This window comes from Gigantopelta aegis, chromosome 6 (genome assembly GCF_016097555.1).
Source record: "Gigantopelta aegis isolate Gae_Host chromosome 6, Gae_host_genome, whole genome shotgun sequence".
Classification (NCBI taxonomy): Eukaryota; Metazoa; Mollusca; class Gastropoda; order Neomphalida; family Peltospiridae; genus Gigantopelta; species Gigantopelta aegis.
The window spans coordinates 55,108,823-55,122,134 of record NC_054704.1 but is presented as its reverse complement, the minus strand read 5'-3'; the positions used below and the strand labels follow the sequence as shown (position 1 = coordinate 55,122,134).

At 33.8% G+C, this 13,312-nt stretch overlaps 1 protein-coding gene across 1 annotated transcript in view; it reads left to right on the top strand.

Annotated features, from left to right (window-relative positions):
- The window catches only part of LOC121376566 (phospholipid-transporting ATPase VA-like), a 54,356-nt gene extending 43,529 nt beyond the window's left edge, over positions 1-10,827 (top strand). Inside the window, exon 22 of the mRNA XM_041504480.1 lies at positions 350-10,827. Within this exon, the coding sequence (XP_041360414.1) occupies positions 350-572 (223 nt within the window). The 3' untranslated portion in view covers positions 573-10,827. The remainder of the gene's footprint in view (positions 1-349) is intronic.
- Positions 10,828-13,312: the final 2,485 nt, after the last annotated feature.

Sequence of the window (13,312 nt, the reverse complement as noted above, 5' to 3'; positions counted from 1 at the left end):
AATAAATAGAATAACAAACTCGGTACCAGTTATTATCAAATTTATGTCCCTCGTGAAATAATTTTCATTTGTCACTCGCTAAAACTCATGATAACTGAAAATTATTTCACTCGGGACATAAATTTGATAATAACTGGTAACTTGTTTATTATCCTCCATCTATAACACATCACCCCCTTCACACCCCACCTTTAGATTCTCTCTGATGGACTTTCATTGTCATCCTTGAACTATATAGTTAATAAAAAAAAATTATCCATCTTTTTTAATGTATTTTTGACAGTTCGTCTTAGCCTAGTGGGTTTGTTTTTTAAAGAATCATCTTCTATTTTTGTTTCATTTATTTCAGATTTTCCTTGCGTGCCCTCCAAGGCACCCTCTTCCCCAGTGAGATTCTCCGAGAAAAGCAGTTAAACAAGGAGACCACCATGGAAAACGATCCGATAGGAACAGTGAGTGGCATTGTTGAAGAGCAGCAGAATGGAAATATCACATCACAGAAGCAGAACGGTGTGGATCACGTCAAGATCCGACACCAGAACCCATCCTTCGAGAGATCTGTCAGAACATAGGTTGTGAATTTATACCTGTTTGTGTGTGTGTGTGTGTGTGTGTGTGTGTGTGTGTTCTTGTCCTCATTCTTGTGAGGTGCTATGATTCACAGTAACGCAACCATTATCGTCTCGTCCCAGAAACAGTGCTTTCTCTTGTTGGAAGTCTCCACACAAAACTGGATGAATACTTTGTGACAAATCTGTTATTGGCAGTGTTCACATGTATATATCATGTACGTATATATGTTTTTTTTTTGTGCAAGTATTTTGTTTTAAATATTTGGTGATATTTTGATCAAGTGTCACAAATTTAGGGTTTTGATTGTTTTTTGTGTGTGTTATATATGTGTTATATATGGCTTGGCATTATAGGCATATTTGTTATCTTCTTTTAACTTACATAGTTTAGGAACATATAATAATAATTATGAGTGAATGATTTCCTTTTTGTCTAGAATATATACGCAAAGCCATCCGAAATAGAAATGTACAATACTTAAAGCCTTAAACATTGTGATGAGGAGATTAAAATGTATACATATGATTCTAAACTTACGCAGTTTGAACTTCTATCCATCCAAATTATTTTCTTTCTGTGTGAAATATATTGACTGAAAGTCTGCCAGAGTAGACATATAGTATGAAGTAAACATAGTGTAATGGTATTAAATAAAAGTAGTAGCATATGTTTGACACATGTGGACATCAACTTTCAGATTGTGCTAATACATAAATAAAACTAGTGACATCTGTTTACATTTGGTACATCTGTACACCACAACAAATAATTACAAAGGTCACTGGCCCTGTCTTTTCTGTAGATCTATGTGAATAGGTTTATAGGCTTAAGGTATTCCATACTAAAGCATTGCATTGGCAGTACATCAGCAGTTTGTTGGAACCCAACACACCGTTTTAGAAAATAGATTATAGCAAATGATATGTTAAGTTTTTAAGATTGGTCTAAGTCTGTTGAAACTGTGGAGTCTGTCATGGGGAAATCTTTGTTAATTTTATTAACAAAGAATTTAAAAGCCTATGACTCATAATGACGGGCTATAGAGTTCCCTGATTGAATGTCATAGTGCACAGGTGCTTCTGGTGATGTTCCAATTATTGATTATAATCAAACATTTATTGGTTTGGTTCTACTGATATGATCGATTAGGAAATCCATAATCGATTGCTGCAGTAAATGTTAACTGTAATTATTCCTTCAGTCGAGATTATGAAGTACATGTGAAATAAGGTGGGGTTGGGGGTCGAGCGAATTTGGAATTGTCGGCCTTATTCACCATTAAGGTTGACGACAGTCACTCTTCGCACCCTTGTTTTGGCTTCATAAACAATAAATATAACATATTTTACCGTAGGGGAGCAATTAAGCATTGATGTAAAAAATAATTCACAGGGAGGTTTGGGGTCATCTGTAAATAACCATGGTTTAAAATGTGCTGAGGTGTCGTTAAATGACTATTTTACATTGGTTTTTAATGTAACAGTATCACTAGGCTTAAAATTGTGTATGGCAGTCTCCACAGTAGAAGATTATTAATGTTTGACAATGCACATTTAATAAAGAGTACTTGGTCTGTTAATTAGATTACTTGCAGAGGTCTGGTAAATCCAGCACCTTGAAGGTCATGATGTAAATAAGAAAACCCACAAGCCTTAGTGAATGCAACAAAATGTAAGGTCACATTACCAGGTACTTTCATCATATCCCTGGAACATTGTAAATCCATTAATAAATATCTTGCACCCATTTCATATATATATTTTTTTATATTTTGTCTCGGTTCATTTTGTGACTGCTGTACATGTACCAAATGCAGCCGATTTTAAATTGAAATATCAACTGAACATCTTCATATCAGTCTATATGCATATCAAAACTCCTCTACAACAATGAAAACCTTTTTGATTAAAATAATAGCAATATAAGTAAAGGTAACTAGAAATAATTTAGTATGAATGTAAACATACATTGTATGAAATGCTAAATGATCTCCTGTTAACTCTTGTGATACATAAATCAATACAATATGCAAACTTTTATGTAATATGTTATGCAATTTGTTTTTTTAAATTAGAAGTATAGAGGAACATCAACCATTGTTTTTAATCATGAGATACTAGGGAGGTGGTGATTCCTGTAGTGTACATGCACATTATTGTTCAGTTCGTTTTTATTGATGAGATTCATGAAATAGTTTACAATTGACGTACATAAATATATTGATTCCATACGTACTTACAATGTAAACAACTACTAAATGGCATGTTTAAATTACATTTTACACATTTGGAGAAAGGTAACTTTTAAAAAGTACCCTTAAATAGAGAGAAGATATTTATGATGCATAACACATTTCTGATTTCTACATGTTCGTGCTCATGTAAGCATATATGTATTAATAACACTGTTTAGTGATATTTTGTGGTTATGTAACTGCATACAAAAAATAATAAAACCCAATTATTTTATTTTGTGTTTACAGTATTAATGCTAAAAAATATTTATTTCTTACCTGTATACAGAAATTTTACCTTTGGTTCTTGTTTTCAAATAGTTTGTAATTTTTTCCATGCCATTAACCAGAAGCAAAATTTGTTGTTGTGTGTGTTGTATACTTGTACTAATTACGATTGCTGAGTTATAATTTGGTCATTGGTTATTTTTTAATTAATGCTGCCATGTACTAAAACCAGGTTTTTTGTTTTGTTGTTATTTTTGTGTTTGTTTTGTAGTTTCTGTAAATCATGCTGAAGTTCATAAATTATTATGCAACATTTTTGCCTTGTAAATGTTTGGCCAGTCAGGTCCATTTAAAACTGTGATCTTGCTAAATGAAATCGGAATATTTTGTATTGGTAAATATGCAAAACTGTTGCCTTTTGGTCGAGTATATATATATATATATATATATATATATATATATATATATATATATATATATATATATATACCTTCAGTCTCTTGGTTAAGCCCGTCTAGTGGCACCCATTGAAAACTGTGATCCTTTTGAAATCTGAAGATTTTGTACTGATAAATATGCTGTACTGCTGACTTGTAAATATTTGGCCAAGTGTAAACCTTCAGTGCTCTTGTTTAAGCCTCTACAGTGAGATTCTGCAAGAGGTCATAAAGCTTACTCTATGAAATCTGGTAAAAGCATCCATGCAGGGTGAAATGAATGTAACGAGCTGTTACAGATATCACAGAGAATTGAGTCCTGTAGCCATGCAGATTTCATACTGCACATTACTTACAGTAGCTTAGGAAATTTTTGAAATTGGCAGTATTTTCTTGAAAAATGAGACTGTGTTTTAAAACACCCCTTGAATCTGATGGTGCAGGCTTTGTGACCATTTCTGCTTCTCAGGGCTACAAAAAACCCAACACAAACTGCTTGTTTCTGACAGACAATATAATCAAAATGATTAATTAATGGTACGTCAGAGATTTATTTTAAAAACACAATATTTGAATGATATTTTATTGCTACATGTGTATGTTGATTGTTCTTTGTATTTTCGACATTGTCTTGCTGATTGTTCATCTGTTCATCGGTGGATAACAAAACTTTTAAGCTTCAACTAAGCAGTATTAAAAAAAAAAAATTGTGTTTTGCAGCTGATTGTTTAAATCTCAAATGCTTGTGATGACTGTTTGTAATGGTCAAAAGTGGCAAGGGGTAATTTACGACAAAAACAGCATACCAGCTTACCCAGTACTGATTAAGATACATGTATAGCAAGTTGGGAGCTATTTGGTGTAGCATGTAATGAGCAGGGAATTATGGGTACCGAAAAGTTGTGTTTTTTTCTTTAAAAATTACCTCTATTAAATTTAGCAACTGGTTTATTAGATTGCTGATAGAGTAAGTCCAACCATGTCAACAGTCTAATACAGGCTTAAAGACGAAGCAGGGAATTAAAAAAAAAATTGGTTGGTTACTTTATTTATTTATTAATTATTAAATTGTGTTCATTAGATCTGACTGCTCACGTGAACTGTTCATCTTACTACATACTTAAGATTTCATTTCGTTTATTCATGCTTATATCCCATTAAGGTTCAAGCATGCTATCCTGGGTGTATAGTGCTGACTGGACTTTCTTCTCATGACACTGAACACCACAGACAATGCACCAATTACATTTGGAGAAAAAACAACATTTAACTGATTTTACATAACTAGATGTATTCTGGTAGGCAATAATTAACCCCAAAACTGTACACCAGGGTTAAGGTTAGGGTGTGTTTTATAGCAACCTCAATCATGCGATATCAATAACTGAAAATTGGCTTGTGCCTTTCAATGAAGTTCAGTACATGTGTATGTCACATTGAGCTTTCTAATCATAGTAATATTTGTCTCAACTATAGTGCCTAGGAAACTTGAGGCCAGTCATTCATATCAACTATAATTCTTTGATTCAAAACTTTTTATTACATATATACATATAAAAAAAGGATAGAATAAAAAAAAAAATCAATTTACAAGGCCCTCCCTACTTACATTGAATTAATTAATTAATGTTTAATGACACTCCAGCACAAAGAATATATTGGCTATTGGGTGTCAGATTCCTACTTACATGTACATACTGTATATCAAACAAACTAAATCTGACTAAAACAAATATTTTTTAAGTAAAGCGAGTCATTTTAACATGGTATATGCATTTTTCAGTATTGTAATTCCTGTGATATAGTTTCCTACACGTTAGAGAATTAATACAGTTATAGAGTTATTGATATGTTAATTTGGGGGGGGGGGTAAAAATATTTTCAAAAAAGTTGTCTTATTTTATTTGTCCCACTTCTTTTGGGTATTGCATCTCTTATTAATAAAAAAAAAACCCACACCTTTTATTACAATTTAATTCACTTGGGGAAGGAAAAAAAGAGCGAAAGAAGCAAGTATATTGGGTAAAGATCTAGTCACAAATACAGGATCACAGTGGTATGTTTAATATCCAGTATCGGGATATTTGAAAAAAAAGTAAATGAAGCAAGTATATTAGGTAAAGAGTCACAAATACAGGATCACAATGTTAAGTTTAATATTGGGATATTTGACAAATACACAGGGTCACAATGTTAAGTTTAATATTGGGATATTTGACAAATACACCGGGTCACAATGGTAAGTTTAATGTTGGGATATTTGACAATGTTCACATCAATTTTGTTTTCTGGTTTTTTCTTTCTTTGTGTATTTTTGTTCTACTGCAGATTTAATGTCTCATTTATAATATGCATATCAAAACCTATTTTAAAAATCATGTATATTTTTTTGAATGTTAGATTTAAATTATTTATTTGATGAGATGTTTGTATGTTTTGTTTTAATCTCCATCGACTATAGTACCTGTCAATATGTACGTGTATATATATATATTGTATTATATATAACTATTTTTGTTATAGCCGTGAATTATCTATTGATATAATGTAAGATTCAATAGCTGATGTGATAATATGTTCAGTTTAAAATGTTTATATATCTAACAAACAAAAAATTCATAAATTATCATTTCTGTATAGTGATGGTTTATAAAACTGAATTTGATTTGTTGTTTAGATGCGTTATGTTTGTGGGCCTTTTTCTTTTGTTTTCATAACACAGGTTTAAAATAATGGAACAGTTGGTACAATATGTTCTAGAATGTCTCCAACAGCATCTTCAATTACAAAACCATCACTGTAAGCATGTGTTTAGACTTCTGAATAGCATGCAGCCTTCTGGTACCACAGATGAAAGTTGTCCAGATTTATCTACAAATCCAAATTTGTAATCATCTGTACAGTGTTCTCGAGTTTCCACTATTCGTCCAGATTTTCCATTTTCTCCGTCCAAAATTTACAATGTGGTTTCGGCTGATGTTTTGCACACATTCTAAATGGGAGCCGCCATATTTTATCATTGTGCAACCCTAATCTCAGAACCCGACTGCTAATATTAAAATTTGTGATTTTTTTTTTTTTTTTAAACCTACTTTCATCTCTGTGTTACTGAAAATGTAAATCATATATACAGTCGGACATCATTATCTCCACTTTGACATCCAATAGCCAACGATTAATAAATTGATGTGCTCTAGTGGTATTGTTGAACAAAACCAACTTTATTTTTGTTATTTCAACCTGTTATCTCATTAGCCGAGGATGTCTTCAGATTGAGAAAGGTTCCATGGCATAATTTCAATCAAAACCTTTTACATGTACTATACTGATGGAAAGAAATAAGGGATTGCAATAACAGTGACAGCAAATAGTGACTGCAGTTAAAACCCTGTCTTTAGTATCAGAAGTTGACCGCATTACTGGCAGTCAAGTTCAACACTTCTGACATTCAATCCCATATCACAACTTAAATACAGATTTTATTACCCTAGTATAAATTAAATTTGGTCTACAGTTCCACGTTCCTTTATTGGAAACACACATACATGCACACACATATATGGCTTGTCTAGATTAGCAACAGTTGGTGATAAATTGAAAATTGAGTAGCAACTACTATTTAAAATTTGTTTGAATTGTGTAGTGATCTCTGAAATTTGTTAGCAGATTGTGACACGACACTGAAGAAAATGTTCCCTGGATTTCCACATCCCACCCATCCACAGACCGTATGTACTTTATGGAAGTCCCCATATATAATGATGTTCCCACCTGCCACTTAAAAGTTCTTTCCATTAACCTCATTTTACAGCAGTTGTTTGAAGGGTGTTCTGATCATAATAAAAAAAGCACGTTGTTTTGTATGTTTTAATGCATCTGTTACGCCCCTAGTTCTCAGGCAAGAAATAAAATTCTTTACAATCATTTTATAACTTTATGGTCAGCACTTGTGATCATGTAATAATCTATATATTGTCATTTGTATATAGTTAATGGTTTTAATATTAGACACTTCAACAGCCCATGTACCCATTTACACTGCAACATCTTAATACATATAAGAGTATGAATGATGACCGGATATTTATGAAAGGAGTGTCAAGCATTTTATTTCTTTCCGGTCAGCACTCCTGATCATGTAATAATTTTTATATTGTTGTGTGTTTATAATGGTTTTAATATTAGACGCTTGAACAGCCCATAATCACATTTATAGGGCAACATCTAAAATATATGAGCGAAAATGGTGACCTGAAACGTATGAAAAGAGTGTCAACCAAATCATATTTCTTTCATGAGAACCAAGAGCATATCAGATTCTCAAAAGCACCTCATCTCTTGGAGTGAAGCCTACTCTTTACAATGAAACAAATGCATTCATTGCTCAAAATTAAAAAACCCATCACTTTAATACACGTTTGATTCTTTAAAGTGTGTATGTAACTCACCAAATTAGCCATGGTGGTGGCATGCACAGTGGTTTAACTATTAACTTATTATCCTCGTTCTCCAAGAACTGACAATCGCTCACCCTAGGTATTCACACCGTGCTTTGTTGTTGCCAGCCAGCAAGAGTTCATAAAACATAACAAAAGTAGTAAAAGTATTTACTACGGACTGCAGAATAGAGATGTATTATCCCTTTAATATCATTCATGTCATAAAAACATGAAAGTTTTTCACTTCATGTGAAGATTAAGTACTATTATGTCAAAAACTCTTTATTGAAAAAAAATAAAAATAAAAAAATAAATGTTTGTCCAGATAAGAATAGGTAGGTAGTTTGTAAAAATTGAAGTAGCTGTACACACAATACAGCAAGCAGGAACACACAGCTAATGGATGTGGGTGTGAAGGCATGGTGTGTCCCTCTCCTTCCCCTGACCTTTTTTTTGTTGTTGTTATTTAGGTGCAATGAAACATTTTATGTGTTCCAGAAGTCGTCTGAATAACACAAAATAATTTTCTTCTTTTTTGCTGCATCATGGAAGCAGGATTTTCAAACCAACTACACATTGTATGCTGTCACATCAAATTTCTTTGGATTTATGATAAATAATTGCAAACATCACATTGTATCTGCTAATATTATGCTGAAAGACTGTAAATACAAGACGAGTGATGATGATTGTAAACTGTAGATAATAAACAATAATTGTATTGTATGCACATCCCTGCATAGATAATGTTGAAAGTCAAACTTTTGGTGTAAATACTTGTGTAATGGTGATGCCGATGATGATGATGGTGATAATTATATAACTTATTTAAATGCTTATGTAGATTTAGTGTAATGTTTGAGCATTCCGTCCCAAGCACACCACTTGGCTGCATGCCTAAGACAAAAGTTGATGGGTCATTGTGAGACTAAGCTCAAAGTCTCCACATAGACTGTCTGTACCAGATGGCAGTGAACCGATCTTGTATATATAAATGTATACACACTTCTCCACAGACATTACAGATCATACAACATCCCATGATTTATCAGGCATGGAGATCTCATTGGAAAGGAGTTCAAGCAGCTTTTATTAGAATTATCTTTCTGTAATCACTATAGTACATACACTTGCATCAAGTGCCTCTTCCTTTTGCTTCGTCCTAAGTTTACTGCCATTTGTAACATGTTGCTGAACTGATAGAGCCGTTTTTAACAACCAAAACTACATGTTCTTGTTTAGAATATCAGAGTTAATGTTAATGTTTTTCTGGTCATCCTCATGTTTGCAGTAGCTCAAAATGGAGTTAGCAGTGAAGGTATACTGACGTAAGTACAACTCGGCTATGTAAAATGGAGTTAGCAGTGAAGGTATACTGCCGTAAGTACAACTCGGCTATGTAAAATGGAGTTAGCTGTGAAGGTATACTGCCGTAAGTACAACTCGGCTGTGTAAAATGGAGTTAGCTGTGAAGGTATACTGCCGTAAGTACAACTCGGCTGTGTAAAATGGAGTTAGCTGTGAAGGTATACTGCCGTAAGTACAACTCTGCTATGTAAAATGGAGTTAGCTGTGAAGGTATTCTGACATAAGTACAACTCTGCTATGTAAAATGGAGTTAGCTGTGAAGGTATACTGAAATAAGTACAACTCGGCTATGTAAAATGGAGTTAGCTGTGAAGGTATACTGACGTAAGTACAACTCTGCTATGTAAAATGGAGTTAGCAGTGAAGGTATACTGACATAAGTATAACACGGCTATGTAAAATGGAGTTTCTGTCGAAACACAATCTATTTCCATTAAACAGAAACTCGGAAGGATGTCCTTTATGTGAAGTACTAACCATTATGTTTTAGCAAGATCGTGTTTTTTTCGAAATGTCATAAATGAACATATCATGTTTTGGAAATGAATTCTTTATATATTGAGAAATAAAATTAAGTTCCTACAAAAAAGACACCAAAAAACCAAGACAATCCAAAGCACATTTAATATACAAACACTGATATTCTAAACGAACAAATATATTTAATGAGTAATTCTTGATCAAAAGAATCTTTTAATCGGATGCTTGTAAAATGGCAGCAAACTCAGGATAGTCTCTTTAGTCCTTCATTAAAAACAGTGTACTTTATTGTCTTTGCTTTATATAATGTAATACATGTACCACTAAGCACTTTTAACAATTTCACATAAACACACTGATACAAAGTGGTTATGTTACTTTAGAAAAAAAGAAAGAAAGTTGCTTTGACATATACTAAAATAGGAATTCTGAGAGGTGTTCATAACATATATATATAATTGTGAAGCATCGTTTGAAACCATTGTGAATATTCACATTTTGCTTCTTCATTTTCATTGCATTGGTGTGATGTTGTTAAATGTTCTAAAAATAACCATTTTACAGATCTTATAATACATGTACCTCAGTTGTCAGTTTTAATTAAACTACACTTAAATAGCATTTTTATTTGTTTAAAGGTTTTAGAAAACTTTTTGTACAATTTCATTTGAATTTGCCCATCTCACTTCAGGCCAGTTATTTTGCACCAGTTACTCAATTTATAATCAATACATTATATTTTTGTTTAGAATTATTTTTAGCGCAATCATTTCTAGTATTCAGCTTTGTAAAAAAAATCTCTTTTTTTGTTTGTTTAGTGATTTTAGCGGAAATAGCAATTTTACAACAAACTAAAATATTAACAAACAAAACATTTTTTCTTATAAAATGTGAATTAACAAATTATAATTTTGTTTAAAAACGGTGAAAATAATAGACATGCTGTGATTATTGTCCTAACAAAAACATTTTAAAACTTTGTCCCATGTACATGTCAAACACCATCCAATGGCATTTATATTTTAAATGATTAATTATTGCAAAAATAAATTTTATATTTTTGAAATACTGTCTAGTGTTGTTGCTTTATAAAACAATATTGTCTGTTAATGATGGATAATGCCATTTATTTTAGGAGAGAAAGAAAGAAAGAAAGAAATGTTTTATTTAACGACGCACTCAATACATTTTATTTATGGTTATATGGCGTCAGACATACATGTATGGTTAAGGACCACACAGATTTTGAGAGGAAAACCGCTGTCGCCACTACATGGGCTACTCTTTCCGATTAGCAGCAAGGGATCTTTTATTTGCACTTCCCACAGGCAGGATATCACAAACCATGGCCTTTGTTGAACCAGTTATGGATCACTGGTCGGTGCAAGTGGTTTACACCTACCCATTGAGACTTGTGGAGCACTCGCTCAGGGTTTGGAGTCGGTATCTGGATTAAAAATCCCATGCCTCGACTGGGATCCGAACCCAGTACCTACCAGCCTGTAGACCGATGTCCTAACCCCAATGCCGGCTTTTAGGAGAGAGGCATTCACGGAAATATTCCAAGTGGAAGCTACTATCTATGTGATGTGGTAATTGCAACAAACAAAAGGAACATTTAAGATCTCGGTGCATTTCACATGAGACTATCTGGTGTCAAACATACTGTTATTTTGATAATTCATTAGATAGTTAAAGTTTGTTTTGTTTAACAACACCACTAGAGCACATTGATTTATTAATCATTGGCTATTGGATGTCAAACATTTGGTAAAATTGACATGGTCTTGGAGAAGAAACCCGCTACATTTTTCTATTGGTAGCAAGGGATCTTTTTATATGCACCATCCCACGCCCTTTGATATACCAGTCGTGGTGCACTGGCATGAATGAGAAATCGCTGAATGGACCCACAGATGGGTATTGATTATAGACCGACCACTTATCAAGCGAGTGCTCTCAGTAGATGAAGAGGAACCAGCTGCCATCACATAAGCCATGGATCTTTCCGATTGCCGTGGAGTTTTTCATTCTCCACCGCACTCGTCTTTTTTTTCTTTTTTTTTTCTTTTTTTTTATGACTGGTATATTCAATTTTTGTTTTTTCCACAGCATATTTTTGGTACAATGGTAGAGTACCCAAGATAGGTCACGGGATCAATTGCCTTCAGTGGACTCGTTTTTTCTTCTCCATCTTACCCAGTGTCACATGGCTGATACACCGTGATATGAAAAGTGCACTTATACCATTTATATATGTATACCATCAACTCAAATCCCATAGACGACAATAGTAACGTGGATAAAACTCCTACATGCTACAATCCTACAATCGACATATACACTATGGATATAAATACTACCACCCCTCACCCTTAAAGTATTTCAAAACAAATTCAGGGTAAGCTGCTCATTTCAGAGAAAATTTGTAGCATCTATGACTACCCTAGTTCTGCACAACAAATTGTCATGCTATTTTTAGTAGGACCCTGCACATGTTTTAAGCACAATTATGGTAGTTTGTACATTTGACCCTAGTTAAGTTAAATTACAGTACAGGAATTTATTGGCCAGATAATGTAACATTTTATCACAACAAACACTGTCACATTTATCACCAATGGCAGGACTTGTGGTATCAACTTTTCTACCAAAGGTTACATGCACCTCAAACTTCGACCCAGCCAGATGTTATTTGGTTTAGTACTACCATAAAGGATTCTGCACCTCCAAATTCGACCCAGCCGGATGTTATTTGGTTTAGTACTACATGTACCATAAAGGATTCAGCACCTCCAACTTTGACCCAGCTAGATGTTATTTGTTTTAGTACTACCATAAAGGATTCTGCACCTCCAAATTCGACCCAGCCGGATGTTATTTGGTTTAGTACTACATGTACCATAAAGGATTCAGCACCTCCAACTTTGACCCAGCTAGATGTTATTTGTTTTAGTACTACCATAAAGGATTCTGCACCTCCAAATTCGACCCAGCCGGATGTTATTTGGTTTAGTACTACATGTACCATAAAGGATTCAGCACCTCCAACTTTGACCCAGCTAGATGTTATTTGTTTTAGTACTACCATAAAGGATTCTGCACCTCCAACTTTGACCCAGCCGGATTTTATTTGGTTTAGTACTACCATAAAGGATTCAGCACCTCCAACGTTGACCCAGCCGGATGTTATTTGGTTTAGTACTACCATAAAGGATTCAGCACCTCCAACGTTGACCCAGCCGGATGTTATTTGGTTTAGTACTACCATAAAGGATTCAGCACCTCCAACGTTGACCCAGCCGGATGTTATTTGGTTTAGTACTACCATAAAGGATTCAGCACCTCCAACGTCGACCCAGCCGGATGTTATTTGGTTTAGTACTACCATAAAGGATTCAGCACCTCCAACTTCGACCCAGCCAGATGTTATTCGGTTTAGTACTACCATAAAGGATTCTGCACCTCCAAATTCGACCCAGCCGGATGTTATTTGGTTTAATACTACATGTACCATAAAGGATTCTGCACCTCCAAATTCGACCCAGCCGGAT